The sequence below is a fragment of the Nerophis lumbriciformis genome, linkage group LG20 (assembly GCF_033978685.3).
Source record: "Nerophis lumbriciformis linkage group LG20, RoL_Nlum_v2.1, whole genome shotgun sequence".
Lineage (NCBI taxonomy): Eukaryota > Metazoa > Chordata > Actinopteri > Syngnathiformes > Syngnathidae > Nerophis > Nerophis lumbriciformis.
In genome coordinates this window covers 19,247,501-19,260,681 of record NC_084567.2, presented here as the reverse complement: position 1 = coordinate 19,260,681, position 13,181 = coordinate 19,247,501, and the positions used below count along the sequence as shown (strand labels likewise).

The 13,181-nt window shown below is 39.3% G+C and overlaps 1 protein-coding gene and 1 long non-coding RNA gene across 2 annotated transcripts in view; one reads left to right on the top strand and one right to left on the bottom strand.

Moving 5' to 3' along the window:
* Positions 1-13,181, bottom strand: part of nr6a1a (nuclear receptor subfamily 6, group A, member 1a) — a 267,283-nt gene that overhangs the window by 15,922 nt on the left and 238,180 nt on the right. Inside the window, exons 5-7 of the mRNA XM_061980571.1 lie at positions 10,361-10,521; positions 8,390-8,620; positions 2,610-2,864 (exon numbers count right to left, since the gene is read on the bottom strand). Coding sequence (XP_061836555.1) covers positions 2,610-2,864; positions 8,390-8,620; positions 10,361-10,521 — 647 coding nt within the window. The remainder of the gene's footprint in view (positions 1-2,609; positions 2,865-8,389; positions 8,621-10,360; positions 10,522-13,181) is intronic.
* LOC133619512 (uncharacterized) overlaps positions 1-13,181 on the top strand; it is a 141,166-nt gene that overhangs the window by 126,316 nt on the left and 1,669 nt on the right. The window contains exon 3 of the long non-coding RNA XR_009817427.1: positions 7,385-7,585. This is a non-coding gene — a long non-coding RNA (uncharacterized lncRNA). The remainder of the gene's footprint in view (positions 1-7,384; positions 7,586-13,181) is intronic.

Sequence of the window (13,181 nt, the reverse complement as noted above, 5' to 3'; positions counted from 1 at the left end):
GCATACGCAGACACGGTACCGTGAGTACGCATGCAGCTGCGGTTTCCAAACATTTGATCGCTTGCCCGTACGTGCGTGGCCGCTATGTGCATGTCACGTACGTAACTTTGGGGACTTTGGGGAAATATATGTGCTGTATGAACTTTGGGGAGGTGAACGGTACTTTGGGCTGTGGGATTGAGTGTGTTGTGCAGGTGTTTGAGTTGTATTGGCGGGTTATATGGACGGGAGGGGGGAGGTGTTTGTTATGCGGCATTAATTTGTGGCATATTAAATATAAGCCTGGTTGTGTTGTGGCTAATAGAGTATATATATGTCTTGTGTTTATTTACTGTTTTAGTCATTCCCAGCTGAATATCAGGTCCCACCCGCCTCTCACAGCATCTCCCCTCTCTGAATCGCTCCCACTGCCCTCTAGTCCTTCACTCTCACTTTCCTCATCCACAAATCTTTCATCCTCGCTCAAATAATGGAGAAATTGTCGCTTTCTCGGTCCGAATCGCTCTCGCTGCTGGTGGCCATGATTGTAAACAATGTGCGGATGTGAGGAGCTCCACAACCTCTGACGTCACGCGCATATCGTCTGCTACTTCCGGTACAGGCAAGGCTTTTTTATCAGCGACCAAAAGTTGCGAACTTTATCGTCGATGTTCTCTACTAAATCCTTTCAGCAAAAATATGGCAATATCGCAAAATGATCAAGTATGACACATAGAATGGACCTGCTATCCCCGTTTAAATAAGAAAATCACATTTCAGTAGGCCTTTAAGATCTTATTGTTAAATGTTGAATGTGATTTTAATATTTTGTTTACATTGAGTGTTTTCTGTCTGTACCAGTGATTGTCACACACACACACTAGGTGTGGTGAAATTATTCTCTGTATTTGACCCTTGATCACCCCCTGTGGGGTGAGGGGAGCAGTGAGCAGCAGCCCATGCTTGTGTTAACATTTCCTTTCTGCCTTGATAGCTGAAGGGATTATAATCAGAGGAAGGTTACATTTCATATATTTTTCTACTGCTCCTTTTATTCCGTAGGTCATAAAAAATTATAAACACTATAAAACACTGATATCGTGATACAGTTTTTAGCGTATCCGCCCAGTTACACCGACTGTATTGTAGTCGCTGCTCCACAAGACATTTACATTTCACACACCTCCGTCGTTGAAAACAAGATAAAGATTGCGATTTAGGCAGCGAAGTCAAAATAAAAACATGTCATCCAATGAATGGCGATGATAAATTGTAAATGTGACCACGTGGCGACAGAAATAACAGGCTGTCCCGTAAATAAGATAACAATGTTGATTGTGATTGAAATAACAGTGTATATTGTACAGGACTTCTGTTTTCATTTGATGCACTATGAAAACAATCTTAGGGCCTCTCCAGGGCATAAAAAACATTAAAACCACGACCAGATAATAACTACTTATCCCTTTTTCATATATTTTAGGAGTGTGAATCTTTGGGCACCTAAGCACTCCATCCCATTTTCATTCCTGAGGTGACGATTCCATTCAGAATCGATTCTCGATTCAAATCGGTTATCGCAATGTATTATTTGGTATACAAATTCTAATGAAACTTTTTAAAAATAGGTTGCAGGTTTGAAAAGCTCCTTCTGGTTGCACCGAAATGTCCTAAAAACATATTCTTCAAAATTGATGCTTATTAAACCAAAAAAAGGATTATTTCATTTTTAAAATATTATAAATCAAACTGTGATCTGGGTGTGAATAATTGTTTTTGTGCATTTCTTACATACAATATTTTACTGTATTTTTCGGGCTATAAGCCACTTTTTTCCTACGCTTTAAACCTTGCGGCTTATTAAACGGTGCAACTAATTCATGGATTTTTCTTCGCTGACGGCCATAATGTTTTGTATTGAACAAACAATTTCCAACAGACACTGAAATGGTGTGTTAATGTCATCTTTTAGACGATGTTTGATGACTGCAGGTGTTGAAAATGCACTTCTATTTTTAAGGCCTTGAACCGGAAGTAAAACAGTCCATGGCATTCCTACTTGTATGGATTTTTCATTCATCACTCCAGGCAACGTTTGCAAGTTTTACACTATAACTACAACAATTCATACTTACGAAACCATCTTATTTTTCATGTCTGTAGGAATGTTTCATGCACATTGTAATGTAATGTATATTAGCTAGTACCAACAATGCTAGCTTGATTGCAAGTGTCTGTGTTAGTATTATTAACCTACAATGGCATTCTTTTTGTATTGTTTCAGTTTCGTAAATTCACCAAAACGTCACCGTGGAGCTATCGAGTCTGTTTAGCTGATTGGAGAGCTAGCTTGCGCAGCTCGTGGGTCCATGGCGATGACTTCTGTTTTGTTTGATCTGCCGTTTTACTGCCGTGTTACAGACACCATTTGGAAACAATTAAGGTATGAAAATAAACATTTCTGTGTAAATAACTCACTTCACAACGTATATATCTGCGGCTTATAGTCCGGTGCTGCTAATACATGGAACAATATTTTTTTCTTCTAAAATTTGGTGCGTGACGGCTGAAATACCGGTGCGCTCTATAGCACAGAAGGTATAGACAGTATTTGTTCCACGACCACTCACCCCTGCAGCTCATCGTCCGAGGGCGTGTACTTGGCGGTGACGTCAGCCAAGTCGCCAAAGATCTGGGCGCTGTAGATGGTCAGGCAGGAGAGCAGGATGAGCTCCTGCCAGGTGGAGCTGAGCAGGCAGGTGTAGTCCTCGATGGAGAGTTCACAGAAGAAAGGCAACTTCTTGATCCACGAGATCTGGCGGAACAGTAGCTCGTCCGCCAGACGACACAGCAGGGCGAACAGCTCCACCTGTGTCACCTTGTAGCTGACATGTGCAGAGAGACAACAAGGTCGAAGCAGTGTTGGAAACATGGGCCAGCTTGCAAAGCGAGCAGCCTTGCATGCTAACTGTTAGCATATTAGCATTTTGTTTGGAATTTTAGGCACCAGACATACTGTCGTGCAAATCTACAAAACATTGATAGTGTAAAATCACTATAAACGTTCCTTAACCCTTTGGGCACTTAATGCTATCTTACTAGCCGCTAACATGCTAATTGTTAACATTTTGGGTGTTTTAGCCACTTGACATAGTACATGCCTACATGGCATATTTCACAATCACCATAGCCTTTAATTCAACCTTTCGGCACTTAATGCTATCTTGCTAGGCGCTAACATGCTAATTGTTAACATTTTGGGCGTTTTAGTCACTTGACATAGTACATGCCTCCATGGCATATTTCACAATCACCATAGCCTTTAATTCAACCTTTCGGCACTTAATGCTATCTTGCTACTAGGTGCGAACATGCTATACGTTGACATTTTGGCCGTTTTAGCCACTTGACTTAGTACATGCCTACATGGCATATTTCACAATCACCATAGCCTTTAATTCAACCTTTCGGCACTTAATGCTATCTTGCTAGGTGCTAACATGCTAATTGTTAACATTTTGGGCGTTTTAGTCACTTGACATAGTACATGCTTACATGGCATATTTTACAATCACCATAGCCTTTAATTCAACCTTTCGGCACTTAATGCTATCTTACTAGGCGCTAACATGCTAATTGTTAACAATTTGGGCGTTTTAGCTACTTGACATAGTACATGCCTACATGGCATATTTTACAATCACCATAGCTTTTACTTCAACCTTTCGGCACTTAATGCTATCTTGCTAGGTGCTAACATGCTAATTGTTAATATTTTGGGCGTTTTAGTCACTTGACATAGTATATGCCTACATGGCATATTTCACAATCACCATAGCCTTTAATTCAACCTTTCGGCACTTAATGCTATCTTGCTAGGCGCTAACATGCTAATTGTTAAAACTTTGGGCGTTTTAGCCACTTGACATTGTACATGCCTACATGGCATATTTTAAAATCACCATAGCCTTTAATTCAACCTTTCGGCACTTAATGCTATCTTACTAGGCGCTAACATGCTAATTGTTAACATTTTGGGCGTTTTAGCCACTTGACATAGTACATGCCTACATGGCATATTTCACAATCACCATAGCCTTTACTTCAACCTTTCGGCACTTAATGATATCTTGCTAGGCGCTAACATGCTAATTGTTAACATTTTGGGCGTTTTAGCGACTTGACATAGTACCGTATTTTTCGGAGTATAAGTCGCACCGGAGTATAAGTTGCACCTGCCGAAAATGCATGATAAAGAAGAAAAAAAACATATATAAGTCGCACTGGAGCCTGGCCAAACTATGAAAAAAACTGCGACTTATAGTCCGAAAAATACGGTACATGCCTACATGGCATATTTTACAATCACCATAGCCTTTAATTCAACCTGTCGGCCCCTAATGCTATCTTACTAGGTGCTAACATGCTAATTGTTAATATTTTGGGCGTTTTAGTCACTTCACATAGTCAATGCCTAAATGGCATATTTTAAAATAACCATAGCCTTTAATTCAACCTTTCGGCACTTAATGCTATCTTACTAGGCGCTAACATGCTAATTGTTAACATTTTGGGCGTTTTAGCCACTTGACATAGTACATGCCTACATGGCATATTTCACAATCACCATAGCCTTTACTTCAACCTTTCGGCACTTAATGCTATCTTGCTAGGTGCTAACATGCTAATTGTTAATATTTTGGGCGTTTTAGTCACTTGACATAGTATATGCCTACATGGCATATTTTACAATCACCATAGCCTTTAATTCAACCTTTCGGCACTTAATGCTATTTTGCTAGGCGCTAACATGCTAATTGTTAACATTTTGGGCGTTTTAGCCACTTGACATAGTACCGTATTTTTCGGAGTATAAGTCGCACCGGAGTATAAGTTGCACCTGCCGAAAATGCATAATAAAGAAGAAAAAAAACATATAAGTCGCACTGGAGCCTGGCCAAACTATGAAAAAAACTGCGACTTATAGTCCGAAAAATACGGTACATGCCTACATGGCATATTTTACAATCACCATAGCCTTTAATTCAACCTGTCGGCCCCTAATGCTATCTTACTGGGTGCTAACATGCTAATTGTTAATATTTTGGGCGTTTTAGTCACTTCACATAGTCAATGCCTAAATGGCATATTTTAAAATAACCATAGCCTTTACTTCAACCTTTCGGCACTTAATGCTATTTTGCTAGGCGCTAACATGCTAATTGTTAACATTTTGGGCGTTTTAGCCACTTGACATAGTACCGTATTTTTCGGAGTATAAGTCGCACCGGAGTATAAGTTGCACCTGCCGAAAATGCATAATAAAGAAGAAAAAAAACATATAAGTCGCACTGGAGCCTGGCCAAACTATGAAAAAAACTGCGACTTATAGTCCGAAAAATACGGTACATGCCTACATGGCATATTTTACAATCACCATAGCCTTTAATTCAACCTGTCGGCCCCTAAAGCTATCTTACTAGGTGCTAACATGCTAATTGTTAATATTTTGGGCGTTTTAGCTACTTGACATAGTACATGCCTACATGGCATATTTTACAATCACCATAGCCTTTAATTCAACCTTTCGGCACTTAATGCTATCTTACTAGGCGCTAACATGCTAATTGTTAACAATTTGGGCGTTTTAGCTACTTGACATAGTACATGCCTACATGGCATATTTTACAATCACCATAGCTTTTACTTCAACCTTTCGGCACTTAATGCTATCTTGCTAGGTGCTAACATGCTAATTGTTAATATTTTGGGCATTTTAGTCACTTGACATAGTATATGCCTACATGGCATATTTCACAATCACCATAGCCTTTAATTCAACCTTTCGGCACTTAATGCTATCTTGCTAGGCGCTAACATGCTAATTGTTAAAACTTTGGGCGTTTTAGCCACTTGACATTGTACATGCCTACATGGCATATTTTAAAATCACCATAGCCTTTAATTCAACCTTTCGGCACTTAATGCTATCTTACTAGGCGCTAACATGCTAATTCTTAACATTTTGGGCGTTTTAGCCACTTGACATAGTACATGCCTACATGGCATATTTCACAATCACCATAGCCTTTACTTCAACCTTTCGGCACTTAATGATATCTTGCTAGGCGCTAACATGCTAATTGTTAACATTTTGGGCGTTTTAGCCACTTGACATAGTACCGTATTTTTCGGAGTATAAGTCGCACCGGAGTATAAGTTGCACCTGCCGAAAATGCATGATAAAGAAGAAAAAAAACATATATAAGTCGCACTGGAGCCTGGCCAAACTATGAAAAAAACTGCGACTTATAGTCCGAAAAATACGGTACATGCCTACATGGCATATTTTACAATCACCATAGCCTTTAATTCAACCTTTCGGCACTTAATGCTATTTTGCTAGGCGCTAACATGCTAATTGTTAACATTTTGGGCGTTTTAGCCACTTGACATAGTACCGTATTTTTCGGAGTATAAGTCGCACCGGAGTATAAGTTGCACCTGCCGAAAATGCATAATAAAGAAGAAAAAAAACATATAAGTCGCACTGGAGCCTGGCCAAACTATGAAAAAAACTGCGACTTATAGTCCGAAAAATACGGTACATGCCTACATGGCATATTTTACAATCACCATAGCCTTTAATTCAACCTGTCGGCCCCTAATGCTATCTTACTAGGTGCTAACATGCTAATTGTTAATATTTTGGGCGTTTTAGTCACTTCACATAGTCAATGCCTAAATGGCATATTTTAAAATAACCATAGCCTTTACTTCAACCTTTCGGCACTTAGTGCTATTTTACTAGGTGCTAACATGCTAATTGTTAACATTTTGGGCATTTTATTAATTTGACATAGTTTATACCAAGGGTGTCAAACTCGTTTTCATTGAGGGCCACATAGCAGTTATGGCTGCTCTCAGAGGGCCGAATGTAACAGTGAATAATGATAATGATAGTGGCCGTGCCAGCAATCGGAGGGTTGCTGGGGTTCAATCCCCACCTTCTACCGTCACGTCTGTTGTGTCCTTGGGCAAGACACTTCACCCCTTGCTCCTGATGGCTGCTGGTTAGCGCCTTGCATGGCAGCTCCCGCCATCAGTGTGTGAATGTGTGTGTGAATGGGTGAATGTGGAAATACTGTCAAAGCGCTTTGAGTACCTTGAAGGTAGAAAAGCGCTATACAAGTATAACCTAGATATGATTATACATGTTTAATGGCCTCATGATATTATTACACAGTTGCCTATTCATTTGAACACACTGAGCTTGCTGTAACTATAAATAAATGTTGCGTTTTTTACCGTGTTGTTCTCCGTGAATACAACAGGTACTAACTAACATCTCCTATCATGTTAGCGCTATTATTTGTTGAATTGAAATGAATGCCTTCTCATTCAGATGAGCAGGACAAGAGACAGGTTCCGACTGGCTCTGAGGCGGGCAGTGATAGCTCCAGTTGACGTCTACATCTGGCGGCTCCTTTCCACGCGGCAGGGAAGAGGACAATGACTCAGGCCAGGAACAGAGAATGTCACCGAGCAGTGACTACGTTTGTGGTCAAAAGCTTGCAACCATTTGCCACAGTGCTCCTGATTTTCGGTAGGTGAATGTTCAATTGTATTGAGAGAAAGGTTGCATGTTTTCCTCCCGCCATATGTTGACTCAGTCATTATATTATAAGGTGAATATTAGGGGTGTGGAAAAAAATTGATTGGAATTCGAATCGCGATTCTCACGTTGTGCGATTCAGAATCCATTCTCTTTTTTTTTTTAAATCGATTATTATTATTTATTTATTTTTTATTTATTTAATTTTTTTAAATTAATCAATCCAACAAAACAATACACAGCAATAACATAACAATGCAATCCAATTCCAAAACCAAACCCGACCCGGCAACACTCAGAACTGCAATAAACAGAGCAATTGAGAGGAGACACAAACACGACACAGAACAAACCAAAAGTACTGAAACAAAAATGAATATTATCAACAACAGTATCAATATTAGTTACAATTTCAACATAGCAGTGATTAAAAATCCCTCAATCAGTTTCAATCAGTGTTAATAATGTACATACTGATTTAAAAAAACAACAATTAAACTTTCACCTAGTAAATAAATTCTGGCCCATTATTCCTGTCTTATGTAGTATCATATATATTTTATTTTACTTTAAATATTGAAATATTATTACTAGAAAGAATCCTGCACAATGTTTTAATGTGTCTGTTGCTGAGCTCTGACATGACATTTGACACCAATAAAAAAAATAACAATGATAAATGCTAGCACGCTAACAACCTTCTTCAGTTTGTATGGACTGCCAAATAGACAGAAGAGTCACGTAGCAGTTACCAGAGCAACACAAATGCGTCAGTACAAGTAGCGATGGACTCACCCATCTTCTATGAGCATGGGGGTGGCCAGCGGAGCCAGGTCTTCCGCTGCCACCAGCTGAAGCACCAGCGGGTGGGACTGCGGGTACAAGCTGCGGGGCTGGGGGGCCAGCAGGCCGGACTGGGCGGCGTAGCTAAAGAGATGCGGCAACAGCTGGTAGTGTGTCGACATGGAGGTGTTGATGTACTGGTCCCTGAAGGCCGCCGTGTAGCCGTTCATTTCCATGGAGCGACTGCAAGCAGACCAGTTGCACGTTCAGTCAATGAACGTTGCGCCGGAGAAATTCACATCTTGTGTAATGAGTTACGTATTTCTTAAAGACGCCGGACTGTTGATTTTTCATAGCGTTTCATTTTGTGTCCGTAACGTTTGGTCAGATGAGCAAAAATACATACAATCGTAAAAAAAGATATCAGTCCGATTTCAGCTAAAAAAGAAAAAAAAGATATCGGATAATATTGGCTTCTATCTAAAACGTCCAAAACAAGTTATGCTGTCGCTAACGTCCCTTCTTGCTAGCTTAGCATACAGACATCAAGTTGCCTCTGTTTGAGAGTCTTTACTTAAAACACAGTAAAACTTAAAACGCATAAATCCAGTATGTCAATATATATTGCATTAGCAATTTTACATGGCGATTTCAACGCCTCCAAATGTGGCAATGAAAACTACAACTGAGATGCACATTGCCATCAAACAGCTGCTGTGTACTTACAGTGTTAACACTTTGTAGGACTCAACAAAGGACAAAGCTAGCACAATGGCAAAGACTACCTCCAGGATACAGCAAAACACCTAGGACCAACTGAAATGAACGCATACTTGCAAATGTTACTCAGAAGTGTAGTAAAACACGACATAACTAAATAGTCGATATCAGACACCATGCTTCTGCACTCTACCAAATAAGTCTAAAGTATGTATTATTCCAATATCAGTACCATATCGGAAGTGAAAATTGGGACACACTGGTGATCAAGGGGATGGGTCAAATGCAGAGGACAAATTTCACCACACCTAGTGTGTGTGTGACAATCATTGGTACTTTAAAGTTGAACTTTAACTTAAAGAGTAGGGGTGGGAAAAAATATTGATATTGCGATAGCACAATATTTTTTAATACTATATCGGATTTTAATGTCTAGTTGATATCAATTCATAAAAAAACATACTATTGCAATAAATGGAAATTATTAATTTGAATGACATGTTTTGACTCACTTTGTGTCAATAATTATTACTGTCATCTACTGTAAATATATACACCCTGTATTTGAAATAAATTTATCAGTGAACTATGTAGGATATTGCAATATATCACGATACTGTATCGTATCATGACCCAAGTATCGTGAAGTCCTGCCAATAACCAGCCCGAGTAAATAGTGTATATTTTGTATTTAATATATATAATACAGTATAAATAAATGTTTCATTTAATTGAATTGATTTTAATATTTAAAAAAAAACTAAAATAATTTTAGAACATTGATACATTGCTTGATTATTTAATTAATTGTATTATTTATTAATGTTAATAATTTAAGAATATTTTTTAAACAAATTATATGATTATTATAATTTTTTATTAATTAATTGTTGTTGTTTTTTTTAATATTGTGTGCATCGTATTTGTTCAGATTTGAAGGCTCCCCTGTTACACAATGAACAGTAAATCCATTGTATGCCAGTGTGTTGTTTGGCATATTTGTCTTATTGTGCATATTTTGTCTTAGATGTTCAGTCAAATGTTTTTCTAAATAGCTATCAGCTGCCAAGTAGCGCAGATAAGTCTATTTATGTGGAATCCGACTAAAATAAAGTGCCGAGACATTATTTGTCCTTGCGGAGTGCAGATATAGTGCAGCGAGTTCTTCTTGTCTGATGTCATCCAGACGAGCGAAGACATTCTCGACTGCTTGGGGCGGACGAACTGGGTTTTTTTTATCTCATGGTCTCCGTGACGACTGACTTGGAGGACAGCGTGGAGACGGGTGACGGCTGGTTGCCCTCGGAGGCTCCGTTGCTGGGAGAGCTGTGGTCGCTGTCGCCGTTGTTGCCCCACGTGTGCTCCGGGGCGTCCTCTTTGAACTCCTGGCCGGACATGATGCGCTCGATCTCCTCCTCCGTGATCTGGAAAACCGCACAGCGACACAAATTTACTTGCACGTCCCTTGTTTCTCTACTATATTATTCTACGCCAAAATTCATCAATTTATTATTATGATTACATAGCGTTTTTCGTCTGCCTCTAACTCCCAAACCATTCATCCGATGGATCCCCCTTCAAGCGTCAAAACGTTTAGTGCATTCAGCACATGTGTGCTCATTCAACAAACCTTCCCCAATAATAGCGGTTTTACAGTATATCATCATTTTCATGTTTTTTGCCCCTTTTTTACCTTCAACTACTCCTGACATTTTTCAACTCATTTCAACCATTCCACCATTAAAACAATCTTGATTTGGACAATCTAACTTGGTTTCTTTTTAACCACAAAAATGTTCAGTTTTCACAATATTCATGATTTGCCAAAATATTGGACAATATAATTGGTACTCCTCCCACCCATCTCACTTATGGTTGCCATTTTTTTCCGCCTAAACAATTACCTTGACTGCAAACAGATAGTCCACAGTATCAAAGAATACATTTGTTTTAGTAAAAAAAAAAAAAAAAAAATTAACACTTTAGTATGGGGAACATATTCATTATTAATTAGTTGCTTATTAAAGTAAAAAATACTTAATTTAGAGTTATTTGGACACTCGGGGAACGTAAGGGATAGGGTTACTAACAGTGTTGGGTTAGTTACTGAAAACCAGTAACTAGTTACAGTCACTAGTTACTTTATTTCAAAAGTAACTCAGTTACTAACTCAGTTACTTACACCAATCGCGATTCTTTTGAAAATCGATTAATTTTTTGACCCCCCCCCTAATAATTAGTGACTTAGATGAATAATCCCAGCCTTTTTGCCCTGCTTACATGTCAAAACTAAAAATTATTGCGAGGAAATCCAGTTTTTGTCCTTCTTTACTGATGCCTTACGAGTCTATTGTCATTGCCCCGAGCAATTTTTTTTTCTGAATTGTTGAAGTCCTAATGCCCACGAAAACTCACCAGTTTTTGCAAGCGTTTCAGTTTGTGGCTACCGAACACAACATTTTAAAATTGACTCTCTAGCGCCTCCTTGAAAATGAGGAAAAAAATTTGCCCCTGCCACCAGTTTAATGTATCGTCATTAACATCGCTATAGACGTCGATTGTGATAAGACGCACGTAAAAGCCTCAAGAAACCGTATTTCAAAACAAACAGGAAGTCGGCCACCTTGGTTTCCTTTGGCCAATTTTAGCCCAAAAACGGGTCTTACTCGAATAAACTCCTCCTCCTATGGACTTTGACCAAACAAAGCTGCGGTTAAAATGACAGACACCAGACAGATTGGCGAGGATACATTGCGCCCACGTCTTAGGATGTGGCCGTGGCATGGTGCCAAACTTCGATCTGATGATTCGCCACAAAACTTTCAACCTTTATAACTCAGCTCCACAAATTCAGATCTTGATCATAATCGGTAGAAATGATGATGATGACAAACCTGAAGTGCCGGATGGGTCAGTAGCTATTGGTTTTCCTTTGTGGGGGGAAACTGCTCCTCGCCATCAACAATCAAACTGTCATTGTGTCACTTTATGATCGGATCTCCGTCCAAACTGATTTGAGGCTTTTAGGTTTGGGTCGGATCACGACTTGACGTTGATATGGACGTTAACGTCGCCCCCTTGGGGTGGAAAATTATAACTGTGGTAACTTCCTTCCGCATGCCTCGATCTTCCTGACAATTTTAGTGGTGGTCGTGACCGCCAACGCTGCTTGCAGCCTTAATTTTGTTTGTTTTTTCAACTGCGGTGATTGACCATCCGCAACACTCGGAGCGTGGGCTCATTAGAGGAGCGTCGAAGGTTTCTTGTTCCGCGATTCAATCAAATACAAACATGACAAAGATGGACAGACATGGAGACGACAGAATAGATATCTCTGCCAAGAATCCTTTCTTGCCAAATATGAGATGATTACATAAGTGAATAAGAGCAGGCAGCAGCTCTCACATTCTCATACTTTCTGTAACATCCAGGGAAAAATTACATCAGCCAGCTTGAAAAAAATCTCAACTACAATCTACGTGATGGAGCCCGGAATTAGTTTTATTTAAATGTTTGCAATATTTCACGAAGAAACCTTACGATGTATTAATAACTCCATAAACTTTTATAAAATTGTACAAACCCCGTTTCCATATGAGTTGGGAAATTGTGTTAGATGTAAATATAAACAGAATACAATGACTTGCAAATCCTTTTCAACCCATTTTCAATTGAATGCACTACAAAGACAACATATTTGATGTTCAAACTCATACATTTTATTTTTTTTTGCCAAATAATAACTAACTAATACGAATTTCATGGCTGCAACACGTGCCAAAGTAGTTGGGAAAGGGCATGTTCACCACTGTGTTACATGGCCTTTCCTTTTAACAACACTCAGTAAACAATTGGGAACTGAAGAGACACATATTTTAAGCTTCTCAGGTGGAATTCTTTCCCATTCTTGCTTGATGTACAGCTTAAGTTGTTCAACAGTCCGGGGGTCTCCATTGTGGTATTTTAGGCTTCATAATCCGCCACACATTTTCAATGGGAGACAGGTCTGGACTACAGGCAGGCCAGTCTAGTACCCGCACTCTTTTGCTATGAAGCCACTTTGATGTAACACGTGGCTTGGCAT